This window comes from Mustelus asterias, chromosome 18 (assembly GCF_964213995.1).
Source record: "Mustelus asterias chromosome 18, sMusAst1.hap1.1, whole genome shotgun sequence".
NCBI classification, from domain to species: Eukaryota; Metazoa; Chordata; class Chondrichthyes; order Carcharhiniformes; family Triakidae; genus Mustelus; species Mustelus asterias.
In genome coordinates, this window is record NC_135818.1 from 39,809,268 (window position 1) to 39,824,603 (window position 15,336).

The 15,336-nt window shown below is 39.0% G+C and overlaps 1 protein-coding gene across 18 annotated transcripts in view; it reads left to right on the forward strand.

Annotated features, from left to right (window-relative positions):
- The window catches only part of ralgapa1 (Ral GTPase activating protein catalytic subunit alpha 1), a 244,010-nt gene that overhangs the window by 52,684 nt on the left and 175,990 nt on the right, over positions 1-15,336 (forward strand). For all 18 annotated transcript variants that reach the window (XR_013500019.1, XM_078233782.1, XM_078233789.1 and 15 more), the window contains 6 exons: positions 2,670-2,878; positions 3,002-3,238; positions 6,274-6,477; positions 8,675-8,815; positions 9,043-9,191; positions 13,247-13,376. Coding sequence is in view for 17 of the 18 variants with exons in the window: in XM_078233782.1 (XP_078089908.1) it covers positions 2,670-2,878; positions 3,002-3,238; positions 6,274-6,477; positions 8,675-8,815; positions 9,043-9,191; positions 13,247-13,376 (1,070 nt within the window). In the remaining variant the exon portion in view is untranslated. The remainder of the gene's footprint in view (positions 1-2,669; positions 2,879-3,001; positions 3,239-6,273; positions 6,478-8,674; positions 8,816-9,042; positions 9,192-13,246; positions 13,377-15,336) is intronic.

Genomic DNA, 15,336 nt, shown 5'->3' on the forward strand with positions numbered 1-15,336 from the left:
ACCAAGGTCCTGTACAGTTGCAGCATAACCCCACGGCTCTTAAACTCCAACCCCCTGTTAATAAAAGCTAACATACCATAGGCCTTCTTCCCAGCTCTATCCACTTGAGTGGCAACCTTTAGAGATCTGTGGATATGGACCCCAAGATCTCTCTGTTCCTCCACAGTCTTCAGAACCCTACCTTTGACCCTGTAATCCACATTTAAATTAGTCCTACCAAAATGAATCACCTCACATTTATCAGGGTTAAACTCCATTTGCCATTTTTCAGCCCAGCTTTGCATCCTATCTATGTCTCTTTGCAGCCTACAACAGCCCTCCACCTCATCCACTACTCCACCAATCTTGGTGTCATCAGCAAATTTACTGATCCACCCTTCAGCCCCCTCCTCAAAGTCATTAATAAAAATCACAAAGAGCAGAGGACCAAACACTGATCCCTGTGGCACTCCGCTAGCAACCTGCCTCCAGTCCAAAAATTTTCCATCCACCACCACCCTCTGTCTTCGATCAGATAGCCAGTTACCTTTCCAATCGGCCAACTTTCCCTCTATCCCACACCTCCTCACTTTCATCATAAGCCGACCATGGGGGACCTTATCAAACACCTTACTAAAATCCATGCATATGACATCAACTGCCCTACCTTCATCAACACACTTAGTTACCTCCTCAAAAAATTCTATCAAATTTGTGAGGCACGACTTGCCCTTCACGAATCCGTGCTGACTATCCCGGATTAATCCGCACCTTTCTAAATGGTCGTAAATCCCATCCCTAAGGACCTTTTCCATCAATTTACCAACCACCGAAGTAAGACTAACCGGTCTATAATTACCAGGGTCATTTCTATTCCCTTTCTTAAACAGAGGAACAACATTCGCCACTCTCCAGTCCTCTGGCACCATCCCCGTGGACAGTGAGGACCCAAAGATCAAAGCCAAAGGCTCTGCAATCTCATCCCTTGCCTCCCAAAGAATCCTAGGATATATTTCATCAGGCCCAGGGGACTTATCGACCTTCAGTTTATTCAAAACTGCCAGGACATCCTCCCTCCGAACATCTATTTCCTCCAGTCTATTAGTCTGTAACACCTTCTCTTCCTCAAAAACATGGCCCCTCTCCTTGGTGAACACTGAAGAAAAGTATTCATTCATCACCTTGCCTATCTCTACTGACTCCATACACAAGTTCCCACTACTGTCCTTGACCGGCCCTAACCTCACCCTGGTCATTCTTTTTTTCCTCACATAAGAGTAAAAAGCCTTGGGGTTTTCCTTGATCCGACCCGCCAAGGATTTCTCATGTCCCCTCCTAGCTCTCCTAAGCCCCTTTTTCAGCTCATTCCTTGCTAACTTGTAACCCTCAATCGAGCCATCTGAACCTTGTTTCCTCATCCCTACATAAGCTTCCCTCTTCCTTTTCACAAGACATTCCACCTCTTTCGTGAACCATGGTTCCCTCACTCGGCCATTTCCTCCATGCCTGACAGGGACATACCTATCAAGGACACCCAGTATTTGTTCCTTGAAAAAGTTACACTTTTCATTAGTGCCTTTCCCTGACAGTTACCTCCTGACATGACAGATACCTCCTGTCATGCTGTAGAAACTTGACTTTATTACAATTGCGCACTCTCTTACTTGAGGCTTTTACCTGCCTGGTTGATGCTCTGTAGTTACAAAATTGAAAAAACGGATCTTTTTATTAAGAGATTCCATCTTGCTGATGAAGCTATAGGCCAATCCACATGCAGTTAGCGGCTCTGAAAATTCTGCTCATTTTAACAACTGTGACAAATTGCCCCGCAGCAAGTGATATTCTAAATGAAACAACTCAACATTCTAAAAAAATGTCAATTTGCCCAATCTTTCAATGTTAAAAAAGTCCAGGATCCAAATCCATTTCTTTCGTAAAAACTGGTCCTTGGACCATATCCTATTTTTGTAGCAAGTTTCATTGAAGTCCATCCATTAGTTTTGAGATATATTGTTTACAGACAAATAGTCTAACAAATGGGTGAAAACATTTCATGAGCAAACAAAATGAACAAATGTAGGAAGATGGATATTTTGTAGCTCATTTGCTGAATTCCCAGAATGACTGGTGAAAGTATATTGAACTTATTGCTTTTTAATTCAATAGCAATATCTGCAGTTGTTATGCAAAAGTTGACATTTCGACAATGTGTGACAATTATGTTGCACTGTTTTTGACATCATTGTAATTGGAGTTGGAACAACAATTTCTTGATCATTTTCTAGTTGTTTGAAACTTCAGGTATTTGTGAAATTTCAGGTATTTGTTCAAGTAAAGCAGAGATTTGATTTTTTTTGTCAAAAAGCACATTTCCATGTTGACTAATGAAAATCTGGAACGTTCCCTTGCTTTGTTCATGCTGGATCAATTGAATTTTTTAATAATAAGTTTTTGCTGGGTAAAGTTGTAAAGGGAGATGGAACAAAGGTGGGTAAATGTAGTTGTGGTACAAATCAGTCATGGTCTAATATGAATGGTGGAATGTGCTCGAAGGGCTGATTGGCCTACTCCTATTCTTATTGTTCACCTCTGAACAGAGGAAAATAATAGTAAAAAACATGTAAATGTATTGTCGTTTTAGGCTTTTCCAATTATTTCAGTAAAATTGTTATTTAATTTCCTGTATATAGATGTCCCACAATTAAGATCAAAGCCCTGTTATATTATGACAAAAAAAGATCCAGAGACTAATGAAACAACATATTCTACTAAAGACACATTCTTGTCTGCTCGTGTCTCTGTCATCCGATGGTTGGTATCTTTCTGGTTTGAACCAAAAACTAATCCAGGACTTCAGATTCCTGGAGTTGAAGGTGAAAATGTGCCAAAGAATATTCAGGTGAGTAAACATAAGAAGGCTAATTCCTTTAATTAATTAAAATTGACTCTCTTGAATTGGTTTTAGATTTTTGATTTCTAATACAACAGGTTTTCTTTAAAGGAGATCATTTTCTTTCTCTAGAGAGCAGCTGCTGGTTTGGCTGCCCGTGAAGAGGGCTCCTGCCGTGTGGACTCTGGGGACGGCAATGTGGAGCTGGAACAATCCCATTCAAACACTAGCACCTTAACTGAGCGAGAGCCCAGTTCATCTAGTCTGTGTAGTGTTGATGAAGAGCATCTGACAGATATGGAAATAGTCCGCAAAGTTTTCTACTCCTCAAGAGAGAATGTGAATTTTATTACAGAGGTTTTTCGACAGGTAATTTTTAATATTCAAATAGTCACTTGGTGGTGCAGAACTTGAGATATGCTGAACACATCAGGACAGATTTGCAAGAATACCAAATCTCAAAAGGAACAACAAGTCATACTGCATAAGAAGAGGTGCTGATTGGTTGGCAAGTGGACTCTGATCGGTAGAGGCGTTGCAGTGGAGAATGCCCAGAAAATAGTTAACTGCTGAGCCTTTTGTGAAAATTCAAACTATGCAGGTCGACTCTAGCCAAGGCATCGCCATGCAGAATGGACCAGAGAGTAGCTGTCCCCCAAAGCTTTTGTTCAGTTGAAAAATGCGCAATGCATGCACATGTTCTTCCCGTTTGAAAAGGACAGTACCCTATGAGTGAATATATGTTGCTTCTAGCAGATGTAAGTGAGCTGATCTGTGAACCTGAATGATAATCTCAAATTTAAGCATCCCAATGACTGGTGGGTAATATGTGGTCGATATTGTTTACATGGATTTCAGTAAAACATTTACCAAGGTCCCACATGGCAGACTGGTCAGAAAAGCAAAAGCCCATGCAATACAGTGGAATATGGCGAGTTGGATCCGAAATTAGCTCGGTGACAGGAAAGAAAGGGTAATGATCGGCAGATGTTTCAGTGAATGGAAAGTGATTTCCAATGGTCTTCCACAGGGCCCAGTGTTGGGTCCCTTGCTGTTTGTGATATATGTTAATGATTTGGACTTCAATGGGGGGGGCGCATGACTAGGAAATTTGCAGAGGACACAAAAATCAGCTCGTGTAGTTGACAGTGAAGAGGATATCTATGGACTCCAGAATTATATTAATGCTTTGGTTGAATGGGTGGAAAAATGGCAAATGGAATTCAATTCAAAGAAGTGTGAAGTAATGCATTTGGGGAGGGCAAACAAAACAAAGGAACACTCAATAAACAGGAAAATAACGAGAGAGGTTGTGTAAGATACATTGGAATGCATGTTCACAGGTCCCTGAAGGTGACAGGACAGGTGGATAAGCTGGTAAAGAAAGCGTATAGAATGCTTTCCTATATTGCACGAGGTATAAAAATACAAAACCAGGTAAGTAATGCTGGAACCGAATAAAGCGCTGCTTAGGCCACAGCTCGAGTTTTGTGTACAGTCTTCGTTACCACATCACAGGAAAGACATAATTGCTCTGGAGGGAGTACAGAAAAGGTTTACAAGAATGTTGCCAAGGCTGGAAAATTGCAGCTGTGAGGCAAGTTTAGGTTGGCTAGGGTTATTTTCCTTGAGAGCAAAGAATGCTGAGGGGTGAGGTGTACAAATTTATAGGGGCCGAGATAGAGTACACACATTTTCCCTAGCTGAGGGATAAATTGTTGGGGGCACAGATTTAAGGTGATCAGTAGAAGGATTGGAGGGAATATTATGAAAAACTTTTTCACCCAAAGGATGGTGGGTGTCTGGACATCGTTGTTTGGACTGGTGGTTGAGGCAGAAAACCTCAACTCATTTAAAAGGTATCTGGATCCACACCTGAAGCACTGTAACCTGCAGTGGACTGAGTGGTGGAAGGTTCGATGAGAATGGGTGGCTTTCAGCCGGCACAAACGCAATAGGCTGAATGGCTTCTTTCTGTGCTGTAGTCCTTTGTGGCTTCTATGGTCTCTTTGGTTGTTTGCAATAGGTGAGGTGTTGATTGTACTCAGAACATAGCATCCAACATTTAGATATGATTCCCTGATTGAACAACACTTACCAAACAATACTGATTGCTAAGAATTACACTAACAACCAATTTAAGATTATCAGTTGGGCTTGCAGTGTGGCTTACTTGTGTATGCTGGAAGCTGTATATACACATTTTTCAAACAGGAAGAACACGTCCATGCATTGCACCTTTTTCAACTGAACATAAGCTTGGGGTCAGCGATTCCCTGCTGTATTCCATTGCAATACTGTGACCAATCAAGGCTTGACCTGCCTTTTTTGAATTTAGACAAAAAGCATCACAGTAAATGCTTGGGCATTCTCCATGCAGTCCACTCACCAACCAATCAGCACCCTCATAAAGTATAAATTGTTATTCCCTTTGACGAATCCGTCTTGATATGTGCAAAATGAAAAGCTTCAACAGCATGTCTCTTTTCATCAATACTCCATGTTTAGGCTACTTCGTACAGTTTTTGTTAATTTCAGCTAATAATACTTCCCATATTAAATTATTTATAAGTTTTTCTGCAGTTTAGCATGAAGTGTAGTATGCCTCATTCTTGACGGGTTCTGGAGTAATGCCTCCATTATAAAGTTGGCTTAATTTTAGCTAATTTTTTTTATGTCCTTTTTTTATGATGAACAGTACGTGGCACAGTGGTTAGCACTGCTGCCTCACAGCATCAGGGACCCAGCTTCAATTCTGGCCTTGGGTGATGGTCGGGAAGAATGTGTTTGCGTGGGTTTTGTCTGGCTGCTCCGGTTTCCTCCCACAGTCGAAAGATCTCCAGGTTAGGTGGATTGGTCATTGTAAATTGTCCCTAAGTGTCCCAAGATATGTAGGTTAGATGGGTTAGCCATGGCAAATGTGGGGTTATGGGGATAGGGGTTGGGTGAGATACTTGGTTAGAGAGTCAGTGCAGATTGGCCTCCTTCTGCACTGTAGGGATTCTGTGAACTATTATATTGTGCAGATTTTATCAATTACACCATGTGAAATTTCTGAGGATGTAAGTTCACTGAGAATGAGGGATAATGATATGTACATTTAGTGCAGCCACAGTTTCATCTGCTTAAAATATAGCTTGCAGAAGAAGTAACTTCTCCAATGGTCAAATGAAACTTTAAAGCTCCTCCCAATTGTACAGATAGCAGAGTCAAAAAGTCTAGAATTGTTTGAAACCAGATTAACCAAGATGATAGGAGCTAAAGAGCAAACATTTCTACCATTTAAGGTTTTTGGAACATCTGAGCATAATGCCATCTGTAACTGCTTCAGAAGTAGTAAAAATGTAATTTTAATTCATTGCTATTTATTACACTAACAAGGACCATATCTTTGTGTTTCTCAGGCTTTTCTGCTGCCTATCTGTGAAGCTGCAGCCATGAGAAGAGTTGTTAAAGTTTACCAGGAATGGATTCAACAAGAGGAAAAGCCTGTATTTATGAAAGAAGCTGAAGACTTGGGTTATTCCCCTTCAACAAGTGTCATAAATTTAGTCAGTGCTGGAGAGCATGGTGGTTCTTATCCACTGGAAAAAAATGAACAAGAGGAGGTACTTGTTAAAATTAGAGGTCCATTTTTAAAGTGTGATAAAACGTAAGAATGCACGCCATATATAAATGTTTAATTGTTAATTTGCCTAAAGGAAAAGTCTTTAATTTTGCTGCAAATCGATTGTCTTGCTGCCTTTTGAATAAAATTGGATGTGTTTGTTTTGTGAACCATTCTAATGTTTCTAGAATAATCAGGCTCAAGTGAGATGTGCATTTATGTAACACTTTTTATGGCTTCAGAACATCCCAAAGTGCTTTACAGCCAATTAAGTACTTCCGCATTGTAGTCACTGTTGTGTGAAATACAATCATTTTGCAAGCTCCCGGAAACAGAAATGTGATGACCAGATAACCTATTATTTTAATAAGCAAAATAATGCAGAAACTGGAAATCAGAAATGAAAACAGAAAATGCTGGATAAACTCAGCAGGTCTGGCAGCATCTGTAGAGAGACAAATAGAGGTAACATTTCAAATCTGACTCTTCTACAGGATATTATTGTAATAATGCTGATTTGAGGGATGAATATTGGTCTGGATACCAGGAGTAACTCCCCCTGTTCTTTGAAATGGTGCAGAATAGTGTAACGATAATAACAGTGGCCCAAATTGGTAATCACCAGTGAAGCAACAGCACTCACTGGCCTCCAAGAAAACTGCCCATAAAGACCTAGCAGTCTGTGTAGTTTGGTTTTCTTCTTTCGTTTCTGATTTGAATCTGGTGCCAAGTGAACGGGATTTGAAGGCATTTAACAACAGGGTTGTCATTAGGCCAGGTGGCAGCTAAATGTCTGCTGTCTGAAAAATGGTGGCATCCAAATGCTTGCTGTCTGAAAAATTCTCAGACAGCAAACCAGGAAGTATAAAGCACTAATTTATCTTCACTTTTAATTAAATTTTACAGAGCAAAGTATAATAAATGGATTTATGTCAGAAGCTGAACTATCATTAACTTTTTTAATGTTTTTTAAAATGTGGAATGTTTTATTACAGATAAATTTAATTCCCCAATTATAAAATTTGTCAGAAAGGTTCTTTAATAGTAATTATGAATTAAAACCTACTTGCACTTTATCCAACAGATATTATGTTTTCAAGCACTTTTGCAGTGAGATTAATAGAATAAAAGGGCATGTTCTCATCAGTTCAGTAATTCCTAATTGATTGCAGCCTGACAGTTCTTCAGTCATTCTTTGGAGTCGCATAGAGTCACTAACAAGAAGGTCTGAGTCTGATTGCACATGCACAGACTCCAAAAGTTGCTATTAGCTCAAAGAAGTGACGACGCAAACACTGCAGTTCACTGACATTGCTGCTACAAAAATCTGCACCAATATGAATAATATGCAGACTGGATCAGTCATAACTCTTGATTACATACCAAGAATTAGGATCTACAGCGCGTCAATTATTGTGGAACATTTTCAAACAGAAATCCTTTCCTCAAAATAGGTATCTTTTTTATTTAGTTTCTTAGAAGTGAATTAAGGGATATTCAGATTATAAAAGGAAAAAGTTGAAGTTGCATCAGGCATTGAGTACAAAGCATGCTCGTATATTTCTGTAGTAGTGATTGGGAAGGATAGTATGGTGTCCAGTTCCATATTTTTATTGAACTGCATGTCAGCAATCCAGACTTCTGGTTTTTAAAGGTTTAACTATTTAAGCATCACCACTTTCATGGCTTGATATCTGATGTGGTATATTAACGGTACAAAGAGGCGAGTTTTCAAGCTTAATCCGAAATTTATGCTAAATTAGATAAGTTGAGTACCAGAATCGATTCATTTTCCAATTGGACAAAGTTAACTTTTGTGCTTGTTTTTTAAAAAAAAATACTAAATTTCTGTCATTCAGATATTAACTTGTTTCATAGATTTATCAAGTATTTTTTCTGATTTTTGAAAGAAGTCTTATATGTGGCTGCCGTGCCTCAGTTGGGCAGTACTCTTGCTTCTGAGCCACAAAGTATTGAGTTGAAGTCCCATTCATCAGTTCAGGTCACAGAACTCTGAAATGTTAGCTCTGTTTCTCTCTCCACAGATGCTGCCTGACCTGCTGATTACTGCCAGCTTTTTCTGCTTTTATTTTAGATTTACAGCATCGGCAATATTTTGCTCAAGACAACACATTTCTTAGAATTGGCAAAATAGACTTGTTTCACCAAATGTTTCTTCTATTTTGTTTATTCTGTAGGATAAAATGACTAAGGCACCAGGTCATGTAAGAAATCTTAGCTGGACAAGAAATTCATCCTACCAGAATGCAATGAACAAAGTTCCTGAAATGGAGGAAGAAGAGAGGAATGTGTGTGCGGGTGTTCAGGCATCACTTCAGGTGCACTTTTTTTTGTTGCTGAATCAATTGTGCAAAGTGCTACTTCCTGAAGTTGGTTACTATTCAAAGATTTGCTTTAGCATTGAGAAGTAGATGGGTGCTTCTAAATTTAATCTTCGAAATGTAGTTTTCTCAACTGTGACTTGTGTTCTATGTTGTCCTCATCCATTGCTAACTATAATTTGTTTTGCATTTCTTCATATAATTGTGTTGCGTTATAATTGCAGGTTTTTATAACTAACTCAGCAAATATATTGCTGCTAGAACCTGCCAATGAAATTGGAACTCTCTTGGATGAGCATGTAGATATGTGTAAGCGTGTTCTCAACATCTACAGATACATGGTTGTCCACACGGCAATGAATAAGAAGACCTGGTATGATGAGCATTTTTCATAATTATCCAGCAAAAATGTGATTAATTTTTCTAAACCTTGTTTTGGAAAATGTTTTGGATTGCAATTTAAATAATTTGAGATATGGAATGTGCTAAGTGTAGCAGGTGTCCTTATGCTTGTGGCTCCCATAGCTTTTCACTAGCAAAGGTTTTCTTCGCTTGCGTCTGGATTTGTTGTTGACTAATAGATGAAGATTGATTTCTCTGATCAGTCAACAGCTCAGTTATTGTATTTTTGACTACCTGAATGGTAGAACACAAACTAGATGGATCTTGGGATTTTTCATCCAACAATTCCTATGTTCTGAATTGTGCATGACCAAATCCTATAAAGTTCGCAGCTGAAATAAATTGGGTGAAAGTAGTGTGTCGCTATACATTCTTTCACAGTTTTGGCATTGTGTTTTGCAGTCTACAGCATAAAAATCATAATGACTATAATTATGACCAAGTTGGGACCTTTACGCCCCCCTCTCCTCCAACCACCACCAAAAACTGGTCTGTACTTCCTTGTTTTCTCCCTCCCTCCCTCCTTTTTCAAATAGTGGGGTTACCCCCAATCTGCTTCGACTGTTCCAGATTCTATAGAATGTTGGAAAATAACAAATCAACAAACACATCCACTATCTCCATGGCCACTTCCTTTAGTACTCTGGGATATGGATGATCAGGCCATGGGGATTTATTGGCTTTCAGATCCATTAATTTCTCCAGTGCTCTTTTTTTAGTAATACTAATTTCCCTCAATTCCTCCTCACCAAACCCTTTATTGCGTGGCATTTCTGAGAAGTTATTTGTATCTTCCTCTGTGAAGACTGAAGTAAAGTAGTTGTTTAATTGCTTTGCCATCTCCTTGTCCTGTATTATAAATTCTCCAGTTTCGGACCATTAAAAGACGTACATTTGTCTTCACTAATTTTTTAAAAATCTGTCTAAGAGCTTTTACAGGCGGCTTGCTAGTTTACTCTCATACTCTTATTTTTCCCCTCTCAATAAATCTCTTGGACCTCCTTTGCTGAATTCTAGATACTCCCAGTTCTCAGGATTACCACTTTTTCAGGCAACTTTATATGCTTCTTCTTTGGATCTAAAACTATCCTTAATTTCTTTTGTTGTCCGTGATTGAGCCACTTTTCTGGTTCTGTTTTTGTGCCAGTAAGGAATGTACAACAGTAGTGGTACAAGCATTTGCTCCTTAAATATTAGCCATTGTCTATTCACCATCATTCCTTCTAATGAAGTTCCCCAATCTATCTTGGCTAACTCAGCCCCCATATTTTTGTAGTTTCCTTTGCTTAGATTTAGGGATCCTAGTTTTGGATTGGATTACATCACTTTCCATCCTAATGAGAATATAATAAGGTCACTGTTCCCAAAAGGACCCCGCGCAATAAGATTACTAATTAACCCCTTCCCATTGCACAATGTCAAATGTAGGATTGCCTGTTCCCTAGTTAATTTCTCAGTGTACTGGTCTTGTAAACACTCCAGGATTTCATCCGCCACAGTATTATTGCTAATTTGGTTTGCCCGGTCTATATGTAGATTGAAATCACCCATGATTATTTAGGTTGCCTTGTTTTAGGCATCTCTAATTTCCTTTTTCAATGACATCCCCTACTTTTAGGAAGCCTTTTGGGAAGAGTGACCAAAATATGGTAGAATTTTACATGAAATTTGAAAGCGAGGTCGTTCAATTTGAAACTTGAGTCTTAAATCTAAACAAAAACGACGATATGAGGTGCAAGTTGGCTGTGGTAGTTTGGGAAACTACATAAGATGACCGTAGACAGGCAATAGCTAGCATTAAAGAATTAATACATGGTTTACAACAAATGTACATTCTTTTGGGGCACAAAAATCAAACAGGAAATGTGATCCAACTGTGGTTAACAAGAGAAGTTAAAGATTGTATTAGATCAAAGGGAAGAGGCTTTTAAAACTGCCAAAAAAGTAGTAATCCCGAGGATTGGGAGTTTTCTAAAATCCAGCAAAAGAGGACAAAGAAACCATAATAAAGAAAGCAAAAATAGAAAATGAGAGTAAACTGTTGAGAGACATCAAAGCAGACCGCAAAAGCCTCCACAGGTATGTGTAAAGGAAAAGATTAACAAAGACAGATGTAGGCCTATTATAAGAAGACACCGGAGAATTTTTACGGGGGAATGAGGAAATGGCAGAGAAACTAAACAAATACTTTGCGTCTGTCTACATTGAAGAAGATGCAAACTTCCCAAAATAATAGAGAACCGAAGGACTGTTGGAAATGAGGAACATAAAGAAATTGAGTGAAAACGTATTATTACAGAAATTAAAAGGACAAAGTTGATAAATCACTGACACCTGATGACCTATATCCAAGAATAGCGGTGGCTATAGAGATCATGGATGCATTGGTGGTTATTTCCAAAATTCTATAGATCCTTGAATGGTTCCTGCAGATAAGAAGGTAGCAAATGTAACCCCACTGTTTAAGCAAGAACCAAGAGAGCAAACAGGGAACCACGGAAGTGCTAACCTGACGTCGGATGCAGGAAAATGCTAGAATCTATTCTAAAGGATGTGATAATTGGGCACTGAGAAAATAATGGTCAGATTGTTTAGGGTCAACATGGATTTATGAAAGGTAATCATGTTTAACAAATCTGATGGGAGTCTTTTGTGGATGTAGCTTATAGAATATATATGGGGAAACTAGTGGATATAGTGGTTTTTGATTTTCAGAAGGCTTTTGATAAGGTCCTAAGCAAGTGGTTAGTGAACAAAATGGAATGCTTGTGTTTGGGGCGATATGGTGGCATGGATTGAGAATTGGTTAACAGACAGAAAACCAAAAGTAGCAATAAACGGGTCATTCTTAGATTGGAAGGCTGTGACTAGTTGGCTGCCACAAGGATCAGTACTTGAACCTGAGCTACTCCAAATCTAAATCAATGATTTGGTTGTGGGTCCTAATGTAATATTTCCAAGTTAGCTGATGACAAAGTTGGTGGGAAAGTGAGTTGAAAGGATGCAAAATGGATTCAAAAGGATTTAGACAACCTAAGTGAGTGGGAAGAGAAGTCTTGTGGTGCATTGGTAGCATCCCTATTGTGAGCCAGAAACTCTGGGTCCAAGTCCCATTTCAGGACTTGATGGTCATGGAAGGTGGATGCATAATGTGGCCAAACAGATCAATTATCAATTACTGTTTTAGTAAAGTTGAATTTTTAAGTAGATCTCGTGTTGCATTTTGATACTAAAAGTGACCTTGTACTTAAAAAGATGGGAGACCATTAGTTTAGAAGAATAAGTTATCTTTGAAACATACAAAACTCTTACAGGATTCAACAAGGTAGTTGCAGAAAGGATGTCTCAGCTGGCTGGGGAGGGTGTGTGAGATGAGGAGGAATTTCTTCTGAGTGGTGAATTTTGGGATTCTATTAACTCAAAGCTTTGGAGGCTCAGTTATTGAGTATGTTCAAGAAAATGATTGATAGATTTCTAGATAGTAAAGGCATGAAGGGGTATGAGGATAGTGCGGAAAAATTCACCGAGGTAGAAGATCAGCCATGGCCTAATTGAATGATGGAGCAGGCTCGAGGCAATGAATGGCCTACTCCTGCTCCTATTACCTAAGTTCCTATGTATAGTTCTGCTGTTAGTTTTATACTGCCACTAGGTAGAGTGGCTCAAATATAAATCATGATGATGTAATGTATTGGAGCACATTTAGATTCTGAACAGTGTTGACTCCAGTTTAACAGTTGGAGGAATTATAATACTCCCCAAACAGGAGACCATCTTCAATGAGATTTTGTGCAACTGAAAGGGAATGAAATTTGATGGTATTGTACTAAAAACCTGATACCAACTTGGAGACACTAGAGAAATATGTTTGGCTTATAAATCATATGACAAGGTATAGTAACTTAATTGTTTTTATTGTTAAATCTTGACTAAATCAAGAACCTAAAAACCAGCTTCATGGCGAAATTTGAACCTTGGGTGTCATGGTATAGAACATCAATACCTCCTACTTTCTTTTTCTTGCAGGGAGCAGCTGTTGTTGATCATGTTGAGAATTACAGAATCTGTTATGAAGCGACCTCTGCAAGCACCACCATTATCTCAAGGGAGGAAAAATTCTGTGTTAGCAGGGAGACTTGCTACTCCACTCTTTCGGGTAAAGCTTGTATCTAGATCACTTTTCTACTTTGAAATGTCCTGTGTTTAATAATTGGGATTTTTTAATATTTGCAATAATTTGAATTGAAGTAAGGAATCGTACTTTGCTTGTCAATTGAGATAGTTGTGTTGGTAAACAGATTAATTCAGTGACAGGAAGTGCCTTCCCTTTGGGAATAAATTGGTCTGGACTTGCAGCATGAAAGCAACAGCTCATCTCTAATTGCTTTTGAAAGAATTAATCTGAGACCATGCCCTAGGATATGGAGGTTTTGGAGTTAATTCACAAAATTAGTGGTAGTAGATCAATAAAATGGAAAATTAGGTGGGGTGTATAATGGATAACCAATCTGCTCCTGCCAATTTTCTCATCCCTGCCAATGGTAAATATTAGCCCTTTTATTTATTTTTTTAAAGATCTGCAGCGTTTTCTCTCCAGAATGCAAGGGGTTACACATTCTCTGCCACCAAAAGCATGATTGCCAAGGTTCAGCACATCATTTCTGGGCTAGAGAGAAATTTAGAGTGGAAGGGGACTCCTTAGAATTGTCTGCCTCCGAGGGCTGTGGAAACTCAGTCATTGAGTATGTTTATAATAGAGATTTCTAAATACCATTGGATAAAAGGATATAGGGATAGTGTGGGGGGAAAAGGCAATTAAATGGATGATTAGCCATGGCAGAACAGGCTCAATGGGCAGAATGGCCTCCTGCTTCCATGTTCTTAAACTTAAAGCTAATTGCATAGTAATGAGGGGAGAACTGGCTAAATAGATTAAAAGTTATGGAGATAAATGAACAGTGGGAAACATTTAAAGAAACAATTAAAATATTCGGTAAAAATACACACCATGGCAAGCAAAAACTCAGTAAGAAGTCTCACAACACCAGGTTAAAGTCCAACAGGTTTATTTGGTAGCAAATACAATATGCTTTCGGAGCTTGTTGCTCCTTCGTCAGATGGAGTGGTCTCTGTTCTTCAACAGTGCACAGACACAGAAATCAAGTTACAGAATACTAATTAGAATGCAAATCTCTACAGCCAGCCAGGTCTTAAAAGGTACAGATAATGTGGTTGGAGGGAACATTAAACACAGGTTAAAGAGATGTGTATTGTCTCCAGACAGAACAGCTGGTGAGATTATGCAAGATCAGGGGCGAGCTGTGGGGGTTACTGATAATGTGACATAAATCCAACATCCCGGTTTAGGCCGTCCTCATGTGTTGAGGAGGGTGAGCGAGGTGCGACGGCAAAGTCTCTCAGCGTAGTCTGTTAGAATGCAAATCTCTACAGCCAGCCAGGTCTTAAAAGGTACAGATAATGTGGTTGGAGGGAACATTAAACACAGGTTAAAGAGATGTGTATTGTCTCCAGACAGAACAGCTGGTGAGATTATTAATAATCTAACCAGCTGTTCTGTCTGGAGACAATACACATCTCTTTAACCTGTGTTTAATGTTCCCTCCAACCACATTACCTGTACCTTTTAAGACCTGGCTGGCTGTAGAGATTTGCATTCTAATTAGTATTCTGTAACTTGATTTCTGTGTCTGTGCACTGTTGGAGAACAGAGACCACTCCATCTGACGAAGGAGCAGCAAGCTCCGAAAGCTTATGGTATTTGCTACCAAATAAACCTGTTGGACTTTAACCTGGTGTTGTGAGACTTCTTACTGTGCTTACCCCAGTCCAACGCCGGCATCTCCACATCGAGCAAAAACTCAGCAAGGAAGACCCATCCATGGCTCATTCAGGAAGTTCATGGTAGTATTGGATTGAAAGAAGAGGCTTACGTTATTGCAACAAATAGTAGCAAGTCTGAAGAGTGGGAGTGTTTTAGAAACTAGCAAAGGGCTACCAAAATTTTGATTTTAAAAAAAGAAAAAATAGAATATGGAAGTAAACTTGCCCAAAATATAAAAACCAGTAGCAAGAGCTTTTTATATAAAAGGAAAAGA